Here is a 19687-nt window from a genome sequence, read left to right on the forward strand (position 1 = left end):
TACCAAAACCAGGTAGAAGGGTAATGGAGTGTCAAGAGAAACAGCCTATTGAATAAGTTTATGCAACTTGAACCAGGCTCAGGCCCATTTCTATGAAAATCACCCTTGGAACCGCCATCATGCCTTTTTTCTCACTACTACTTCTGTGGATAATAATAGTACTTCCTTTGCCAGGATTATTATGAAGGTGTGTGAAATGATATGGAATACTCTCAAGAAACAGTCATAGTTGATTGGTAATAATAGTGAAACAGCATAGCATGATGGATAAAAAGCTGGCTTTAGAGTCAAGAAACTTAGATTCAAATCCTACCTCAGATACCTCATCACTGTGTGACCTGGGCAAATCACACAATCTCTGTGTTCCAGACTATAAATTGCCAAAAATAGGGAATTCCCTATTTCAATGAAATTATAGACTATCCCTCTACTACTATTTTTATTGTTACAATTCATTAACAGCATTATAATGATAATTTACCCAGCAAACTTAAGATGATTTCATATGAAATGATAAGGAAGGACTGTTCTCAATCAGTTCATATAAAAATTTGTCTGTATCTTTTACTTTGTATATGTTTACTGTGAGACTTTTATAGTATATATATTTTCAGATGTTCAAACTAATGGCTTTCAAAGAGCTACATCCATGTATCCACTCAGCAAAAATGTATCAAGCACTTCCCCTTGTGCCAGGCACCATGCCATTAATGTTTCCTAATTCCTTCTTTGTCATATTCTTTCTTTTGGCTTCATGCTTCTTCATCAGACTTACTGGTAATCCATTCTGATTCTCAGGTAAACAATAGTAAATATAAAATTTAGCCTCCTTAAAACTGTCAGCTGACTTATTCCGAATTTGCTCCCTATCTAGGAGAACTATGGACTCTCAGGTGGAGAGAGAAAGTCATCTCTTTCCAATGATTCATCATTTCTGCTCCAATGGCCAGTTCTTCCTTCTTGGTCATAATCAGATTCAGAATAATAGTTCCAATCATCACTTCCTCCATATTTTGAAGAGTGATTTTTGTCATTAAGGCAAATCAAGAATTTCTCAACTCTGCTTTTAGGAGAAAGAGACCTCTGGCAGATTTAGTTCACCATATGTTCGTATGTGGGCATTATGTATAGGTCCTTGGGCTAGATACTGGAAACATAAAGGCAAAAATGGAATTCCCCATGTATTCATCCGCAGGAGAGATGGAGTTCACAACATGGCTACAGAGAATATTAAAATGATACAGTTTGGAAAGGAGCGAGGGACTTGAGGACTTCCTTACGAGATGCATTGAAACTTGAATATAAATAAGGATTCAGAAAGGCAGAGGATAGGGAGAAGGGGATAGGGTTAAATGTAAATGATAATTATTGTTAAAAATATTTTAGGGCTGGGGTGGTGAGAAAGTTCTAGAATTGGAATCAGTACTTCCAAGACACTATCTGATTCTGATTACCTAGGAAGTCATAGGAAATCAATCAACAAGCATTTAATTAGTGCCTTCTATGTGCTATACTACTATATTACTATATACTATAATATTATAGGCTCTGAGCAAAAATGAAATAGTCTGTGATCTCAAAGAGCTTACATATTCTCAGATGAGATAATACCTATATAAATAAGGATATACAAGCAAAAGACAATGTGAAATTGTGTAGAAGAGGGAAGGTATTAGCAACTCTCTCAACCTTAGTTTCCTCATCTATAAAATGAGGACAATAACACCTGCAGTGCATCCTTTGACAGGTTTGTTACAAGGATCCAATGTAAGGCACTGCAAAAACTTTCAGACACTACAAAAATGTAAATTATATATAGTGGATTTGAGAAAGACTTTATCTTCTCTTTAGGTGTAACCTTAATTTTGTCTCCTACTTAGAGCAATTTAATATAGGGAAGATACTGAGGGTCCTTAGTTTCTATTTACCCAGCTCCACCACTAATTAGCTATGTGAACCAGTGAAAGTCACTCATAAATTATTATGAGCTTTGACTTCTTCAACTGCAAAATGAAATGAAATGTTCCCTAGGGCAGGGTATTTTTCTCTCTAATAATTCAGAAATTCTTTATTTTCTTACTAGGAAACATCTTCTGCCTGCTTATGTCTTTCTTCCCTAGTTAATAGCAAATAGCTAGCATTTAAATAAGCACTTTAAGATTTGCAGAGCATTTTACATGTTACCTCATTTGATCCTCACATCAACCCTTTGAGGTAGAAGTTATTATTATTCCCACTTTATAGTTGAGAAAACTAAGGTTGAGAGAGGCTAAATGACTTGCCCTAGGTCACACATGTAGTAAGTATCGGAGGCAGGATTTGACCTCCAATCTTCTTCTTTACAAATCTAAAACTCTGTTCATGACACCATATACACACTCCTTTCAGTAAGCATTTATCAAATGTCCACCTTGCAGTAGGCTCTGTCATTTCTATATACACTATCCTCTACTCCTCTGATATGTTAGACTGGGATATGTAAAGTCTTATGGTTTTCAGCACACTCACATATATTATTTGTTGTTGTATTTATTTTATATTTACATTTACATTATATTTATTCTCTATAAATTTCAATATATGCATTTTCAGACCATGAACTCTTTGAAAGCAAGGATTGTTTCTTTTCTCTTTGTCTTTATGTCCCCAGTGCCTAGCACATAATTTGGCATAATTTAAGTGCTTAATAGGTGACTGCTAATTGATTGATGGACTGTTGTAGCATTCCATCACATGCATTTGACTCAAAGACTGAGGCTAGAAACTACTTTCCTTTCCCCAGTCACAACAGAAGTTTTCCTTCCATTTTTTTCTTCTGAGAAACTTTCAACAAACACTCTCCTTTTTTCCACAGTAGCCTTTCAGAAGAACATTTTTGAGTTGTCAAAAATCCATCTTTAATTACAAATCAGAAGAAAAATTAAAGTTATAAAACTTAATTAACAGAACCAATAAAAAATTCATTAGACATTAACTTAATCATCACAAGGACTCAAACTTACCAAAATATAGAATATTCAGTAACCATCTTAGAATAAGTATATTCAAAACAAGTAATTATCTTTCCTCATATATTCCACGCCCTCCTTCCTTGCTATAGAGATCAATACTATCTTCCTAGTCCCTCCTGTTGACAGCCTAGGAATTATCCTCAACTCCTCACTATCTCTTACCACCCCCCATCCAATCCATTAAGAAGGCCTGGCAAATTTGCCTCTGTAACATCTCCCATACATGTTTCCTTCTCTACTCTGACACTGCCACCACCCTAGTGCAGATCTTCATGACTCCAGAAACCAATTCAATTTGGATATATCTTGGCATGTTGCCCAAGGCACAGTGACTTGCCCAAGGTCAAACAGCTAGTAAATGTCAGATATGAGAGACCAGATATTACTGCACCAAGAATATTCTTATCTAATAATAACATTTTAGACCTTTAAAATATTCTTATATTTTTTCTATCCTCTTGCCTTGTAGGGATTATAGAATAAGAAGAAAATCTTTCAGCAATCAGTTTCTTTTGCTTATAGGATTCTTTTAGTGACATAAACAATGGAAACATATGTTTTAAGAAGCATGATAAAAATTTACTCTTAAATATTCATAAGGGGCTTCTTGATGCATATTCATTTATCAGAGATTAGATTGTCCCATTCCCTTATTTTATAGATGAAAATACTGAAATCTAGATAAATAAATGGATTTGTCTAAGGTCACACAAGAAGTATGAAGCAAATCCCCCAACTCCAAATCAAATGTTCCTTCATTTACACTGTGCTTTATTCCCACAAGTTTGGATTAGTAAGGTTCTCTTTCATTCTGTATCAGCTCAGGATTCTCCAGAGAATGGATTGACCAATTTACAAATTAGCCAAGAATTTTACCCTTCCATAGTGACCTCCAGTTCAAGTAGGAAAAAACCTAGCAGCTATTACCCAACATCCTTTCCCACTGGTGAATTCTCTGTCCAGTTAGGATCAAGGTTTCTGGGCAATTGGAAACCTTCTTGTAAGTCCATTCTCTCCAAGTGGACTCACTATCCCACTAGCTAAGGGAAGGAGGTCATTTCTACTTTTATAGACAGCTCATAGAGTCACTATTTTCCATTACTACTCAAGCCAGGCTATAGTAGAGATAGCCAAGGATTTTGTTTCCATTTTTGTTGTTGTTAATGAACCATGATCAGAAATTCACATGCGAGCTCCATGTCACATAAATTTCTATAGATGACATGAAAGTATATATCTTTCTAGCTATTCAAAAATACAGACATTTTTAGTACTTCCAAAATAATTTAATCAAAAAATTAGAGTTCATAGACCTAGAGTTAGTCATTGATCACTTTTAAACAAGCCTTAGAGGCACTTTCTGTCAAGCACTGTGCTAAGGGTTGGGGATACAAAGAGAAAAAAAACAAACAAACAACTGAAATGGTCTTTATCTTCAAAGAGCTTCTATTCTGATAGGAGAAGACAATGTAAGTCCACAATAAATCAATGAGGGCACAAAAGATGCTTAGAGAGAGAAAGAACCTTAGAAGTAAAGGCACCAGCAATTACAGTATAGGGCCATATTGGCAGACTTATGGCACATATACTCCCTTCCCCTTCTCCTAAGAACATTTTTTTCAGATCACCCACCCCCCTGCCCAGCAGCCTAATGGGAGCACTTCCTCCCCCTCCTCTATCTGGGATAAAGGGGCAGCTCACATGTGGCAGGAACATGCAGTTTGGGCACTGGATCACCATCACTGGCATTACAGAACTAGGAAAAGCCTATTGTAGAAGATAGTATTTCATGTAGGCATCAAAGAAGCCAGCCAGGTCCTTCTGTATCACTAGAATATCACATGGTTGTGCTAGAGCTAATTATATTGGTTAGAAGGTTAAGAGATACCCAAATTTGACTAATACTTTGACAGCAAATATGACTAATATCCTTAAGCCTAATATTGATTTTGATCCTAGAAATTTAAAAAAATACAAATTTAGAAGAATCTCAATATTCTATTACTTATAGTTTGCGTTAAAATTCCAACAACCATTTGAAAACTGGTTTACAAAAAAATTTTTATCAGAATGTTATCTTAAAGTAATACCTCAGAGCAAGCATCATTGTGAGGATCAAATGGGTCAGTGTGAAGGGGCCTTGCTAAGGTAAACATGCCAGATATATCGCCTCGGTGTTTGGTCCGGTGTCCTCTACAAGAAACAGCCCAATATTTCACTTGACTTAATTTTGTCTATTCTTCTTTCTCTCTAATTCCTTTGGCATTGCTAGCAAGCCCCCAAAATGACCAAAATGAAAGAAATGTGGGGGAAGGTAGAGGAGGCATAACTGGCTATTAGAGTCTTAGTGATCCATTCTAAAGGGATTCATGATGCTATTTTGTAGATATTAAAGGAAACAATAGAGTGAACACATTGAGTATGGATGAGTATTGCTGCATAGAAAGAAGTGGTCCTTATAGGGTTACATCCTAACCAAAAGTATACATAGATAGGAAAGGAAGCATGTACATCTACAACTTTATTATTCCTCCAAAAATAAGACTGCAGTATGCACTAATGGGACCTTAATGATAGCTACTATAACTGGGAGGTTTTTTCTTCTTTTTCTTAATAGTTGAAGAATGACAAAAACATGTTTATCTGGTTTGTGTTTTCATTCCTGGACCCTTTTGCTGTTCAGACAATAGATTCTTCGTGTGTTGTTTATATAGAGGGGATACATTCTTACATATGAATTCTCCTGGTTACCCAAGACTGGTAATTGAGTCCTGTTGGGCTCTCATTCACACTTGGATAATTAGTCAGCTTTGTTCGTTCCATTTTTCACAGTTGTGGAAATCATCAATTGCTGGTGATAAAGCCTTTTTTCAAAGAGCTTCAACAAAAGTTATTAAAATATAAATTATAGCACTATCCCTACTTTGATAGAAGTTATATCCCAAAGATGACACACTGATGGGAATATAGAGTAACAACAACAGATTAAGCAATAAAACATGCACTCCAAATTTATTTTAAAAGGTTAATTTGGAGTGTTAGATGTGGGGATTTTGTTTTGTAAGACTGTTTTGTTTCAAGTGAGGTCATAGAAATCAGCTCTATACCTTCCTCCAGCATCCTACTTCAGACATTTAATTAGCTGTGTGATCTGTTAAATTTACTTAACTTCTCTGGCTGTTGGATTCCTCATCCACAAAATGAAGTGTTCCCTTCCAGCCTAAAACTGTGATCCTATAACCTACTTTCTTTTTTTTGTTTTTAAAAAACCCTTACCTTCCATCTTAGAATCAAAACTATGTATTGGTTCCAAGACAGAGGAGCAGTAAAAGCTAGGCAATGGAGGTTAAGTGACTTGCCCCCAGGAAGTATCTGAGGTCAGATTTGAATCCAGGACCCTCCCCTCTCTGGGCCTAATTCTTAATCCACTGAGCTACCTAGTTGTGCCCTCTCCCCACCATGACCTACTTTCAACCATACTGCTGAATTATTATCTCTCCTGAGGGAAACTATTGCTTCCCATTGTCCTTTTTTCCCCACTCTCATTCAACATTGATAAATGAGTGGGTTTGATGAAGCCTGGGTGTGGAAGAGGCTCAGGAAGGGAGAGATTTGGGGGATTCAGAATGATTTATTCAGGCTGTATCTCTAACCCAGTCATGTTCCCTAGGATGGCACCATGACTGATTTTCCTACTCATATAGTCTGGGGGGGAAATAGTAGAGGAAAAATATGTGGAAAGTGTCACCATAAAATAATGTGATTGATCTTTTTAACAAAAGCACTGAAACTTATACATCCCAGTTAATATTAGTGGTCTTGTCCAAAGCAGAGGTCTCTGGTATGGGAAATTATGTACCTATTTTAACAATGTAGCTTTGGGGATTCTCTTACAATTAATTATCTTCAGAACTCACAGAACATCTTTTCACATGTTCTCAGCGGTGACAAATGTTTATCCTCTCATCGACAGTAAATGTTTGTCCTCTGAGGGTAGATTTAATGTTTGAACATAGCCAAAAGTCACATGGAGCCAAGCTCGGTCATCAAGTCGCATTAATATTGTTCCTGATAGAGAACAAAGTGTGACTCACAAGAAGGCTAATTTTCTTATTTGGCTCATAAATTAGCTCTGAAGGTAAGTATCTAAGAGAAGTTCCAAAAAGGTTATAAACACTATTGGAATATGTGTCTAACCTCCAAAGATAATGACTTTGGAGGATTGTCCTTCTTTTGAGCCATCAGATATTTGTTTTCAGTCTCACGCTATAGAATCATACTTCATTTGCTGTGAAGGTGAGGTCAGAGGAAAAACAAAATAGTGGCCTTTGAGGTAAAAGTTCAGAGATGAGGACACAAATGTAGCCAGATTTGTTGTTTGTTACTTAGAGTGTAGTTCAATAGGAAACTAGAAAGTATCTGAATATTAATAATATTTCATATACATTATTCCATATACATCAAAGAAGAGCTTATTATATAGTAAAAGGTGCCCTGAACTAGGAGATAGAAGAACTCATTAGGATCAAATCATAGCTCTACCACTTACATTGTCCTTGAGCAAGCTACTTATGTGAGCCTCAGTTTCTTCATCTATGAAATAGGAATATTCATAGTACCTACCTTATTAGCTTGTTGTAAGAATCAGATAAGATATTGGAGATCTTCAAGCAGAAGTTAGATGGCCACTTGCCCGGTAAATTATGAGGTGGATCCCTTTCTAACTTAGTTTGGAATATGTAACCACTCATGTTCTTGCCAGCTCTAAAATACTCTGACACTGTACCCATAAAGTGCTAGATAAATGTTAGTCTATATTATTTTAGCATTTTAGGACATATATTGATTATCTATTTTCAGACTTGATTCTCAAAATACTATGAGATATGCAGGTTCTTCCAAAAAGTCTTAGTGCATGCAAGCTTAATAAAAATTTGTAAGAAGGAAAGGGAAGGAAAGCAAAGAAGGAAAGAAAGTTCCTCTATAAGGAAGAAAAACTATATAAAGCTTACATCTCCACTAAGACTTTTGGGACAATCTCTATAGGAGAGTTGTTATGATTCCCTTTTTATAAATAATGGTATGAAGTATGAATTGTGGCAGTGGATTAGACTAGAGACAAGAAGAGTCTTTAGGAGGCTGTGTAATAGTGTTTTCTAGAAAATATGAGTCCTTAATCAGGAGTAGTGACTTGTGGGTGGAATTGGAGACATGAGTAGCAGTATGATTTTGTGTATAGAATACTGAACTTGGAGCAGAGGAATAAGATCAAGTTCAAATCCCACCTGAGGCTACTTGTGTATCAGAGGATAACTCTGTGCCTTAGTTTCCTCATATTTCAAATAAGGGGGTATTTGGTAGCTTCTAAGGTCACTTCTCGCTCTGACTCTGTATTCCTTATCCTGTGATCCTGTGAAATGTATGAAACTAGAGTCAACAAGCATTTGATTGGAAATATGGAATGAAGAAGAGGGAAGAGTAAAAGAATTATCTCCAATGTATGAGCTTGGATGACTAGGAGAAATAGCAGTATTTGGAAAGAAGTTGGGGAGGAGGCAGGTTTGTGAGAGTAATGAGTTGGGTGGGGGAAGAGATGAATTCAGTTTTTGGCTTCATTTTGGATATTCATAGAACATCCTGTGGAAATATATAATAGCAAGTCAAAATGCAAAATTAGAACTTTTGGAAAATGCTGGAGGTGAAAATAAGAAACGGGAAGTCGTTGATATAGAGGGGAGTATTAATTAGAACTTCTGGAATTGCGAGAGCTCATCATGAGAGAATATGAAGGAGACAACTAGGTGGGTTCAGTGGATAAAGAGCCAGGCCTGGAAATGGGAAGTCCTGAGTTCAAATCTGGTTGTGTCCCTTGATCCCCGTTGCCTATCCCTTATCACTCTTCTGCCTTGGAGAATACTTAGTAGTAATCAATACTTAGTAGTGATTCTAAGACAGAAGGCAAGAAGGGAGGGAGGAAGAGACAGACAGACAGACAGATAGACAGAGACTATGAAGAGCAAGAAAGAAGTTTGATCAAGAATAGGAACATCAGGTATATCCCTGTTTAAAGGAGAGGAAGGAGCTGGCAAAACAAGGGGGAGATCAGAAAGGTAGGAGAACCACAGGAAGGCTGTGTGACTCATTAAGGAAGGAAAGAGTATCAAAAAGGATTAACTGATTCACAGAGTTAAGAACTACTAATAGGTAATGGAAAATGAGGAGAGGAAAACATTAAATTTAGCCTTGTCTATAGCCATTTTATTGGTCCAGCCTGAGCAATAAGAAGAGAGGTTTTCATTCTTCTTGGCCATAAATTTAATTCCTAGTATTGTTAAATAATAAAAGCCTACAATGTACTTTTTGCCTCTTTGGTCAAACATAATATGAATCTTTGTTTTGTATTTATGTAATAGTTACCTACATACCTTTACTATGATTGTCCATGGCTTTGCTCTCTCAATGTGGATAAACAATGAGCGTGAAGTAAGGAACACCTGTGGTTCCAATGTGTCCTTAGACACTTACTAGCTGTGTAACTCTAGACAAGCCACAACCTCCATTCACCATGATTTCCTCATCTATACAATGGGAATAATACTAGCACCATGTCCATGGAATTCTTGTGCTAATGAAATATGTATAAATAGCACAGTTCCTGGCACACAGTGGGTGCTATCTGAATGTTAGCTATTATAATTATTAGGTTATATAAGAAAGGACCTACATATAGTTTGTACAGTGCTTAGAATGGCAATCCATGAAAATAGATGTTTAATGAAAGCTTCTGTGAATGATAATGCAATGAAGGGAAGAGAAAAAAGGGAGAAACAGATCATAAAAAATAGAATTGTGATATGTGTTATATTTACATATGTACTATATGCTACACACACATAAATACATAGAGAAACATAAAGCATTTGCTAAGTATTTCTTATGTGTGAGGCACTGTGCTAAGCACTGGAGCTACAAATAAGCAAAACAGTCCCTTCTCTCAAGTAGCTTATATTCTAAAGTGAAGAAGGGGATGACACATTAAGGGGAGCCAGAAAAGGAGACATATAAATAAAGAAGGAAACATAAGGGCACCTAAATCATGCAGAGGATAGAGCATCAGACTTAGTCAGCAAGACCAGAATTCAAATCCAGCCTTGACTAGCTGTGTGACCCTGGGCAAGTCACTTATCCTTATTTGCATCCATTTCCTCATTTGTAAAATGAGATACAGAAGAAAATGGCAAACCACTTCGGTGTCTTTGCCAAAAAAGAAAAGAGAAATCCAAATTCAAATGTGGTCACAGGAAATTAAGCATGACCAAATGGCTGAAAACAACAAAAAATAAATGCACAGCAGCATGTTCTTATGATGGGAAAAATTTTTGGATTCCTGGTTTTGAACAAGACAAAGTAAAAGCTCACCTATCAGATCCCAGCTTCGTAGGGCCATAGTCCATTGCTTTCATGAGAGGGAATGAGAGTGATGGTGGGAATGTAGACAGTATAGTTTGGAAATCACTTGGAATTGTCATGCAGTCCTGGTTCAAGATATGATGAGGAAAAAGCTCACCTCATTTTCCTCCATAGAATCTTAGAATAGAAGGAATAGCTAGTTCAACCCTTTCATTTTGTTCAGATGGGAAAAGTGATGCATGCCCAAGGAGATTAGATGAGGGGCTAAACAATTTGACTGAAGTCACAATCAGCAACAATAGAGACAAGAGTAGAATCCAATTCAAACTAACAAACATAGTTTTTGTCTATTGTTTGTAAAATGTTATGCTTCAGGGAAAAATATTTTTGATAACAATTTCAATATAATTGGTTTCCTTTGTAATCCTATGATTTTATAAATTTTAAAACATAATTCTGAGGAGTCCATAGATATCACCAAACTGCCAAAAAAGGGGCATATGACCCCCCAAAAGATTAAGAACCCTAGGTCTAGGGTTTTGTTCCCACTGCTTTCCAGAATCCCTTTTAGTCTCTTTCTTCATCAAGGAATATGTACTCTCGGCTGTATAGAAGGAAAAAATGTATCACTATGAAATTATCAACAGATTAATTAAGAAATGGCACATATTTATGGCTTTATACTTTGTCATCTTTTTTTAAAAAATACATTGAGAGTTTCCTGGCCTTTCCATGTATATAAAGATCCAAGTTTCCCTGCATTGTGCCACTAGGAATTAGATGTTAGCCACAAGAGGATTAGGTCACAGATGGTGAATGGGTTTTTCATTCTGATTACAGGACCATTCTATGTAATCCCTGAATTTCACATTTAATCACACTTATGTCCTAAGATCCTAAAATTGCTTCTTATTTAGTTGCTCAAATTTTACTCTCTATAAATTTGTAAAACCTTTTCTCATACCACATATGAGTGAGCAATAGCTAAAGCTGGGGAAATAGGGAGAACTTTTATTAGTTTACCAATGCAATTGGTCCAATCCCTCATCCTTAAAATGAGACATTTCTCATCAGATCTCTCATCAAAAAACCAATCACCTTTGTAAGTCACTCAGAGATTTCATCTTCATACACTCTGTGAAGCAATCCCTCTGTTTATGAGCTCTGAGAGAGTTAATTCATGACCTAAACCTTATGGACAAGTTATGACCCAAAACGCTAATGCAAAAAATGCCAGTCTCCATACTGACATGCTATTTTATCAAATGCACCCCAAAAAGACTATTGGTTTGGGGGGACCTAAGAGTTGCTATCTCTGAGAGATACAAGGATGCCATGTATCCATTCTATCACCATGCATTTCTGAACCCCATTTTCATTTGTAGGAAAGCAAATATTGTCAGCCCTGCCCTTTTATATTGGTTTGTTACATTAATATTCCTACACCCTCAAGCTTAACCCCAGGATTTACCTGAGGTAACTCCAGTGAAAGTGTTGGTAGTGCTAGCAAGAAGCATCTTCTTCTCCTTCCTCAATAGCCTCATCATTCTTGAAATCCTGGACCACAATAAGCTTTTGTGGATTGATTTTTGTTGTTATTGTTCAGTCATTCAGTCATATCTGACTTTTCATGACACCGTGAACCATAGCTGGTTCATGGGTTTGTTTTTTTTTTAGCAATGATACTGGAGTGGTTGACTATTTCCTCCTCCAATGGATCCAGTGGATCATTTTGCCAGGCAATCAGATTAAGTGACTTGCCCATTTACAACAGCTAGGAAATGTCTGAGACTGGATTTGAACTCAGATTTCCCTGACTAAGATCCAGTGCTCTTATCTACTGAGCCTCTAGCTCTTTCTAAATACGAATTTGAATTTAGATGAAGACATAGATCTATTGTCCCACTTTTGATAAGCAAAATCATCTTCCTGTAGGAATGATAGAAGACAAGATTGGAGGCTTCAGATGGGAATTTGAGGATAACAAAATCTTTAAGGGTCATTCAGTTGGTTTCTGTTAGTAGTGACTTGTATGTAGCCCTCTGAAAACTGAGTGTTATGTTGAGTTAAAAGAAATGAACACAGTTTCAGAAGTTAACTGAGTAGTAGTCTTCCTCTAGAGTCCTTCAGTGACCAGTTACAAGTGGTAATCTTGTGACATTCCAGGTAAGTGTTACTCACTCATTGAGTAGAAAGGGAGGACAACATGTGGTAAAGGTGCATCACATAGTGGGAAGTCAGCATGACACAAAGAATCCCGTATTTCCTTCAAGCACCACCTTCTCTAAGAAACCTTTCCTGATTCCCCCAAATGCTAGTGCCTTCCTTGCCAAAATTACCTTGCATTTGTTCTGCATATACTTACTTATGTCCATGTTATCTCTTCTGATAGGAAGTATGATGGCAGAAATTATTTTATTTTTGTCTTTTTATCCATAGGCCTTGGTGTAGTATCTGACATATCATAGCAGATAAGATACCATAGTAGATTTCTTTTAAATGCTTGTTGATTGATTGGCTGGTTGATAGATTTGGTTAATGACATCAGACTAAATTATTAAGACAGATTGCCGCCCAAATGAAATAACTAATTGTCCTCTTGGCTGTACCAGATTTGATATGTTGAATTTTAATGAGGTGTATTTCATGGCTAATGGAACAGAGCATAGACAATCTCTTTTATTTTAACATTTGGGGACTATTGGCATCATATGATAAAAAAAGCAAATGTGTTTATTGTATGTGTCAAAGTTACTCATATAATAAGATTATTCATACCAAATATCATTTAAGAGTGTGCCATGTGGTATTTCTCTTGAAAAATTATTCAGCCTGTCAGATAGAAGTGTAGGTTACACATTCAAAGATGTTCAACAAAGGCAAGATTTATCAATGTAATTCTGACCCTAAGAATACAAACTATCTCCAACTTATGTCCAGAAGGTATTGCAAACGTTCATTTTTTTTCTTTTAACCCTTGTACTTCGGTGTATTGTCTCATAGGTGGAAGATTGGTAAGGGTGGGCAATGGGGGTCAAGTGACTTGCCCAGGGTCACACAGCTGGGAAGTGGCTGAGGCCGGGTTTGAACCTAGGACCTCCTGTCTCTAGGCCTGACTCTCACTCCACTGAGCTACCCAGCTGCCCCCTGCAAACGTTCATTTTTAAGATGGTCAGTTGTTGCTCTTTCCATTAGAAATCATATCATACATGTCAAAAAAGTTCCAAAGAGAGACCACAGAGGTCCACTTAATTCAAAATATAGCTAAGCCAAGATACTGAGCATATCATAGATTCCAACCATCATTTAGAATGTAATTTTTGTGTGAAAAGTGATCCTGAGTTCCAAGTTGAGTGCCAAGAACATATTTCTCCCAGATGACATGCTGGCAATATTAGTAGAGACTCTTCCTCCTCCTGTTTTGCACTTGGCCACAGCAGTGGAAGTAGGACTCCTGAGGCTTTGACAGGAAGAAGAGAGAAGGGAAAGAAAGGAACAAACAAAAGAATGAACTCCAGTGACATTTCTAGCAGTGGCAGGCAGGTAAATGAGGCCCTGGTGAGAACATCCCTTCATATGTAACATATGCTTATGAATCTAGTTTGCTGGAGTTCATGTTTTTTCCCCTTATTTTCATGAATTTTATTAGCTAAGAGATCCTAAAAAAGAAAATGTTGCCATAAGCTTCTAAACATTTGCTCCGTTGTCTATTTCCTCTCCATATGTGCCACCTATTGGCAGTGTAAAGCCCCTACCCAGGGGTAGGCAAGAAGGAAGGAAACACACAGTCCAGTCATCCAACCAGGAGGGTTAACGATATATAGAGAATCCTGATTTAACCTTAGCAAATAGTTCCTGACACAAAATAAGAGTTTAACAAATGTCTTTTGACTTAACCTGTCCCTTTGAGCCACATCATTCAACCTTCCCCCCATATCTATAGAAACTTGTAAGTTTTTTATTTACTAAGCATCTAATAAAGGTTTTAGTCTTAGACCTAGTAAACAAGAAATGGGAATCTAAAAATGTTGGCAAATTAAAGATTATTTAAATAATTCCATTTTATATAATGCCAGGATAATGTGCAAGGTAAGGAATAAGTACAAGATTCATCTCCAAGGCAGAAATAAAAATCTCTACAGCCTGAAACTAATGCAGGTTGATGGCCAAAGAAATAAGAAGAAAAGAAAAATCTTGCTTGTTTCTCAAGTGATGTGGCCCAGTGCTTTGTGAAAATGTTTTAGGCTTTTTTTAATCAACAAACATGGGATCTTACCTTTTACAAAATAATGATTAGCCAGTAGACACTATTCAGCAAAAGGTTTTACAAAAGTTATTGTCGTTTTAATTTTTTCAGATGAGTCACTGGGTATATTGCCCCCAAAGGCATTTCATTATGATTCAGTGCACAACATTTGAAATTGTTTGGGCTTATGGGTGGGGGCTGAGATGGCTGGGCTCTCTGAATTGGTGGCATTATGCTTAATTGACACCTTTGATGTAGCCCTAAGACAGCACCTGCACCTCCCACTTCTGCTCCAAAAGACGTCAGCCTTACGCAGAAAAGGCATCTGCTGATGAATTCTGCATCTCATTCAGCTTGTTCTGTGAGCAGCCTTAGCTATCCTTAACTAATCCCACGGCTCTCCATCTCCACTATAGCTTGGCTTAGAGCTCGGAGGATTGTTCCCTCTGTTATTGTCAGGTTAAAACCCTAAGACTGTGTCCATGTTAGAACTCATAGAAGGTAAGTTAAATTCATTGTTGATTCCCCTTGTGCAAACCTGTGTTGTGAACCATTCCAAAATCATGTCTGTTTATTTACTGAATCCCTTTTCTTGCCTGTGATACTGTACTACTGTCATTCACTGATTGTAAAAGAGAGGCAGCTGGGGTGTCTTTAGACTGCATTTCTTTAAGTGTTTGGGTCACTTTGGAGAGATGGTCTCACTCAGACCAAAACTGAGAAAGAAAACTTACTTTACATGTGTGTGTGTTTAGTCCAGCTTAGTGATCATTGTGTAGAAATCCTGAGAAAGGAAGAAAATGTTCATGTTGGGGAGCATTGAAATATTTGAAGGAAATTGTCATTTTCCTGAGAAGCCAAGGCAAAATGTGATGTGGTGGGCATAAGAGTCAGTGGCAAATCATTTTATGTTCTAGGTGGCAAATTGCTCAGAGTCTGTTTGTAACAAGGTGATGTTTCAGGAGCATTTCAGTATAAGGAATGAGGGATTCATTTTCAGTCACAGTAATTTGTTTTCACAAGTAAATCACAGTGTATCCCTTGCAAAATGGGCTAAAGTTTCATTTCTGAGCAGTAGCCCGGGGCAACTGAATCAATGACAACCAAAGAAACTCAGTCCACTGACCATTACTATGAATAGAACTAGCCCACATTCCTGATATTTCCTGATGGCACAAGTACTTTGCAGTTGAAGGGACCATTGATGAAGTTTGCCAGCAGTTTGTTCAAAATGTACTGGGACCCAAGATTGATTTAATATTTAACCAATATGTAAGCCGCTGCTATGTTAAACACAGGGTTAGAAGAATGACTGATTTTCTGAACAGTTATTTGCCAGCACCCCAAAGTTATTTGCTTCTCCATTCCAGGAGCTGGTATAATTGGTTTTAAAATAAAATGCTGAGAATTTTGACGCACGTTTATGTCTTTGAGAAAATGAAGTAATGTAAAAACAATGTTTAAAGTGCCACTTTTGTTTCTTTTTTTCTCATTCTTTGTATTTCTAGTTAATGGAACCCCTGGTAGTCAGCTCTCTACTCCCCGCTCTGGGAAATCTCCAAGTCCATCTCCAACCAGCCCAGGAAGCCTGCGGAAGCAGAGGGTAAGGAAATAAAGGGAAATACTTTGTAAGTAAGATATGCTGAGTATCGGATAGATGGAGAAGTTGGAGTATAGATGCCTTCTCTCAAAAGTACTATTATTAGAGGAAAGTACTGGTATAGAAGATTAGCCATTATAGTTCTCTTACTTTATGGCTTAGGGTTAATTAATAACTAGAATACAGGGGCTTTTTGTCTGTCTTTGAAAATGCCAGAATTGGCTTCTCTTTGAGAGGAATGTGTTTGGTGCTTCATTTTAAATCTTTTTCCTCCTCTCCCCATCCAATTCCTAGTCACTAGAGAGTTTAGGGATACTCATGCTCAATTGCTTGTTATCTATCTTTATTTTTCCATGTGCTATCACTTGTAAAAAATGATCATCTCTCCTTTAAAGCAATATAAAAGTCTCTCTGGTGGATTGAATGAAATTGGTGGTGGTGTTGAGTATTCATGATATTAAAAGGATGGTCCAATATGGCCCTGGGTCAGAACAATGAGTTGTAAGCTGTCCCTAGGGGGAGACCTGTTTTGTGAATGAAATCCACATGAGGCACCTTCCCTTTTGAAGGGATAGTACTGGTTGCAGTGTTTTTATTGTGGTTGTTGCTGTAGCTTGGTTTTTTCCCCTCTACCCTCCTGTGAAATAATTCTGTACCAACTCAATTTGTATGCTGAGCTGGGATCTTAAGATCATATCAGGAAGAAATGAGCAGGTGTCCTGAGGTTAGTAAAGGTTATAATAGGCAATGCTAGTTACATGAGAATAACAAAGAAGAGAGTGAAGATCAGCTATTCAGTCATTCAACAAATATTCATCTACCCTTCTCCATAATCTATCCTTTTTGTCCTCTTAACTCAAGTCAAAGTACTAGAACAAAAGAAAGGGGAGGAAGGTTGTGAAGGGTGAAATAGGGGGCTGTGCAATTTATTGTTTCTACTTTTAAGGTGAGAATGGACTCTTGGGAAGTTTTATATCAGAACCTAAACAGCACTGATTTCAGCAAATGTCATCCTTTAGAGACTATTGCTTTATATTATTGGATTTTTGTGTTAGTTGTCTTTGTTTCTCTGCTTTAAAATAAACTTCATACTTCTGACCTCCACCCTCTAGTCACATCCAAAAGTCATTTCACTTCTTTTAAATTGTGTCTATATGGTTGTATTATTAGAAAAGTTAAAAACTTAGTCCAAAATAATTGTTGGGGTTGGAGCTGGCTTTTTTGGTCTTTGACACCAAACATCTAATTTTACTTTATTTCATTAAATGGGCTATTATTTTGGCATCATCTAGTAGAACAGGGGTTAGTTTGGGTATCAGAAGATCTAGGTTTGAATCTCAGGTCTATGACTGCCCTGTGACTAGGTAATTTCAACTCTCTGGACCTCAGTTTCCTCATCTGTAAAATTATGGTGTTGGATGAGGTGATTTCTAAGGAACCTTCTATGTCTAAATATTATGATTCATGCTCATTTTAAGCCACTTTGGAGTAATTAAAAAGGAAGCAGCATGGTACTGTGGAAAGAGAATTGGCCTGGAAGTCTGAACCTTTAGGATTTAGTCCTAGCTTTCTTGCTACAGCAGGAACTTGAGCAAGACACTTCCCTTCCCTGCACCTCAGTTTCCACATCTACAAAATGATTGAGTTGAACTGGATAATCTTTAAAGTTCTCTTCCAGTTCTAAGAGAAGGATTCTATGAAAGTTCAGCTGGAACATTTTCATTGTAGTCTTGTAGACTGCATTGTCAGAGTTTTAAAAATTATATTCCCCTAGGTAATGGATTCATTCATATTTATGGAACCACTTTTAAAAATCCAGAAAATTTAATTTAATTTCTTGAAAAAGATATGTCTGTGAGGGGATGGTGTTCATTCCTGTCTCATAAACATGCCCGGAGAGAGCTCTTAGTTATCTGATATGAAAGATCCTCACATAGTAATAAGCCATAACAGCTGATATTTCTTTAGTTAACAAAAAGGCACTTTCCAAACATTTCCTCGTTTGAACCCATCAACAATACTGTGGGGTAATTGTTACAGGTATTATTATTATACACATTATTCTCAGGAGGAAACTAAGAAGTTAAGTAGCTTTTCTATGATCAGAAAGCTAGTGTCAAGGATGAAATTTTAATCCACATCTTTCCTATCTCAAAATGTAGCTCTCTTTCCACTAATCAAGATACCTCATAGGAAGTGTTTAAAAATTATTATTAAAAATTTTTAATTAAATTTTAACTTAAAATTTAAAAAGTTTTAATGTGTCAAAGGGAAAAGGAGAGAAGACCCCACCCTACCATGCTAATGTCCAACCCTCAAAGTTATTGACGTAGTCCAAAGTTACTTGAAATTAAATAAGTGATCCTTATTTAGGAATAATTGCTATTCCTAGCCTTTTGTGTCAACACATAAGATTCTTCTTACACGCCTTATGATAAAGCAAGGTTTTGTACTTTGTTCAACTTTTCCCCTTGGGATCAGCATAGATATAGATATAAAGATGATTCCTCCTGCCCTTCTTTATTTCTGGCTTAATTCTGACTTTTGCATGTTTGAAGGAATCTTTTCTAGAAGTAGGTAGCAGCTTTTGTTTTTATTGAACAGAAAGCATCTTTATGGTGCTTATTATATAATTATCTTTCCTAGTACCCTGACCAACCTTTCCTTGTGCTTTTTAAATTACCAAGTGTTTATATCTTGGAGAGAAAACTGGCATAAAGAACTTTGGGCAGAAGAAATGTTTTATTATCATCTTAAGACATTTATAGACCAGGAGTATGGATTGTATGTAAGAGCTAAGTGAAAAAGCAAAGTCATAATTTTTAGCTTCCAAATCTCATAATTATTGGCCATCAATATACACCCTCCTACCATGCACCATGCCTATCAATGAAGATGCTTTCCAACTGCTTGTGTTTAGGGTGCTGCTCCTTTTCATCTTACTTTTAGTCAGTTGTACCACATGGCCTTGACCAGTTTAAATGGAAGCAGAATGTCCCTAAAAATGGATTTTTCCCAGACTTAATGTTCTTGAGCTTTTGGATAAATTCCTATTCAGGATATACTAAAATAAATGAAAGATGGTATTGCTAAAAGGAGAACTTGAAAGAATAAATTAACTCTTGTTCATTGCAAATTTGAAAACAGCTATTTCTATTTCTCCACTTGTGTTGCTTAGCAACAAGGTTCAGAAAATGGATTTCCTTCACCACCATGTTTTCTCTCTCTCTCTCTCTCTCTCTCTCTCTCTCTCTCTCTCTCTCTCTCTCNTCAAGGAATCATGTATGAATGTTCATAGTAGTTTGTCCACAAACCTGTCTAGTCTTTTAGAACATATTTTCCTTCAGTTTCTCATTTACAAACTCTTGACTCTGGATATACAATGCCCTGTTACCACTGGTGACCTTTTTGGACCCATGT

General features: G+C 36.8%; 1 protein-coding gene across 8 annotated transcripts in view; it reads left to right on the forward strand.

Annotated features, from left to right (window-relative positions):
- Positions 1-19687, forward strand: part of DCLK1 (doublecortin like kinase 1) — a 400305-nt gene that overhangs the window by 284603 nt on the left and 96015 nt on the right. For 5 of the 8 annotated variants that reach the window (XM_044666088.1, XM_044666090.1, XM_044666091.1 and 2 more), the window contains exon 5: positions 16176-16270. In XM_044666088.1, the coding sequence (XP_044522023.1) occupies positions 16176-16270 (95 nt within the window). Of the gene's footprint in view, positions 1-10479; positions 10495-16175; positions 16271-17161; positions 17165-19687 lie in introns of all 8 variants that reach the window. The other 3 variants (XM_044666094.1, XM_044666093.1, XM_044666095.1) reach the window with 3 other exon arrangements.

This window comes from Gracilinanus agilis, chromosome 3 (genome assembly GCF_016433145.1).
Source record: "Gracilinanus agilis isolate LMUSP501 chromosome 3, AgileGrace, whole genome shotgun sequence".
Taxonomy (NCBI): domain Eukaryota; kingdom Metazoa; phylum Chordata; class Mammalia; order Didelphimorphia; family Didelphidae; genus Gracilinanus; species Gracilinanus agilis.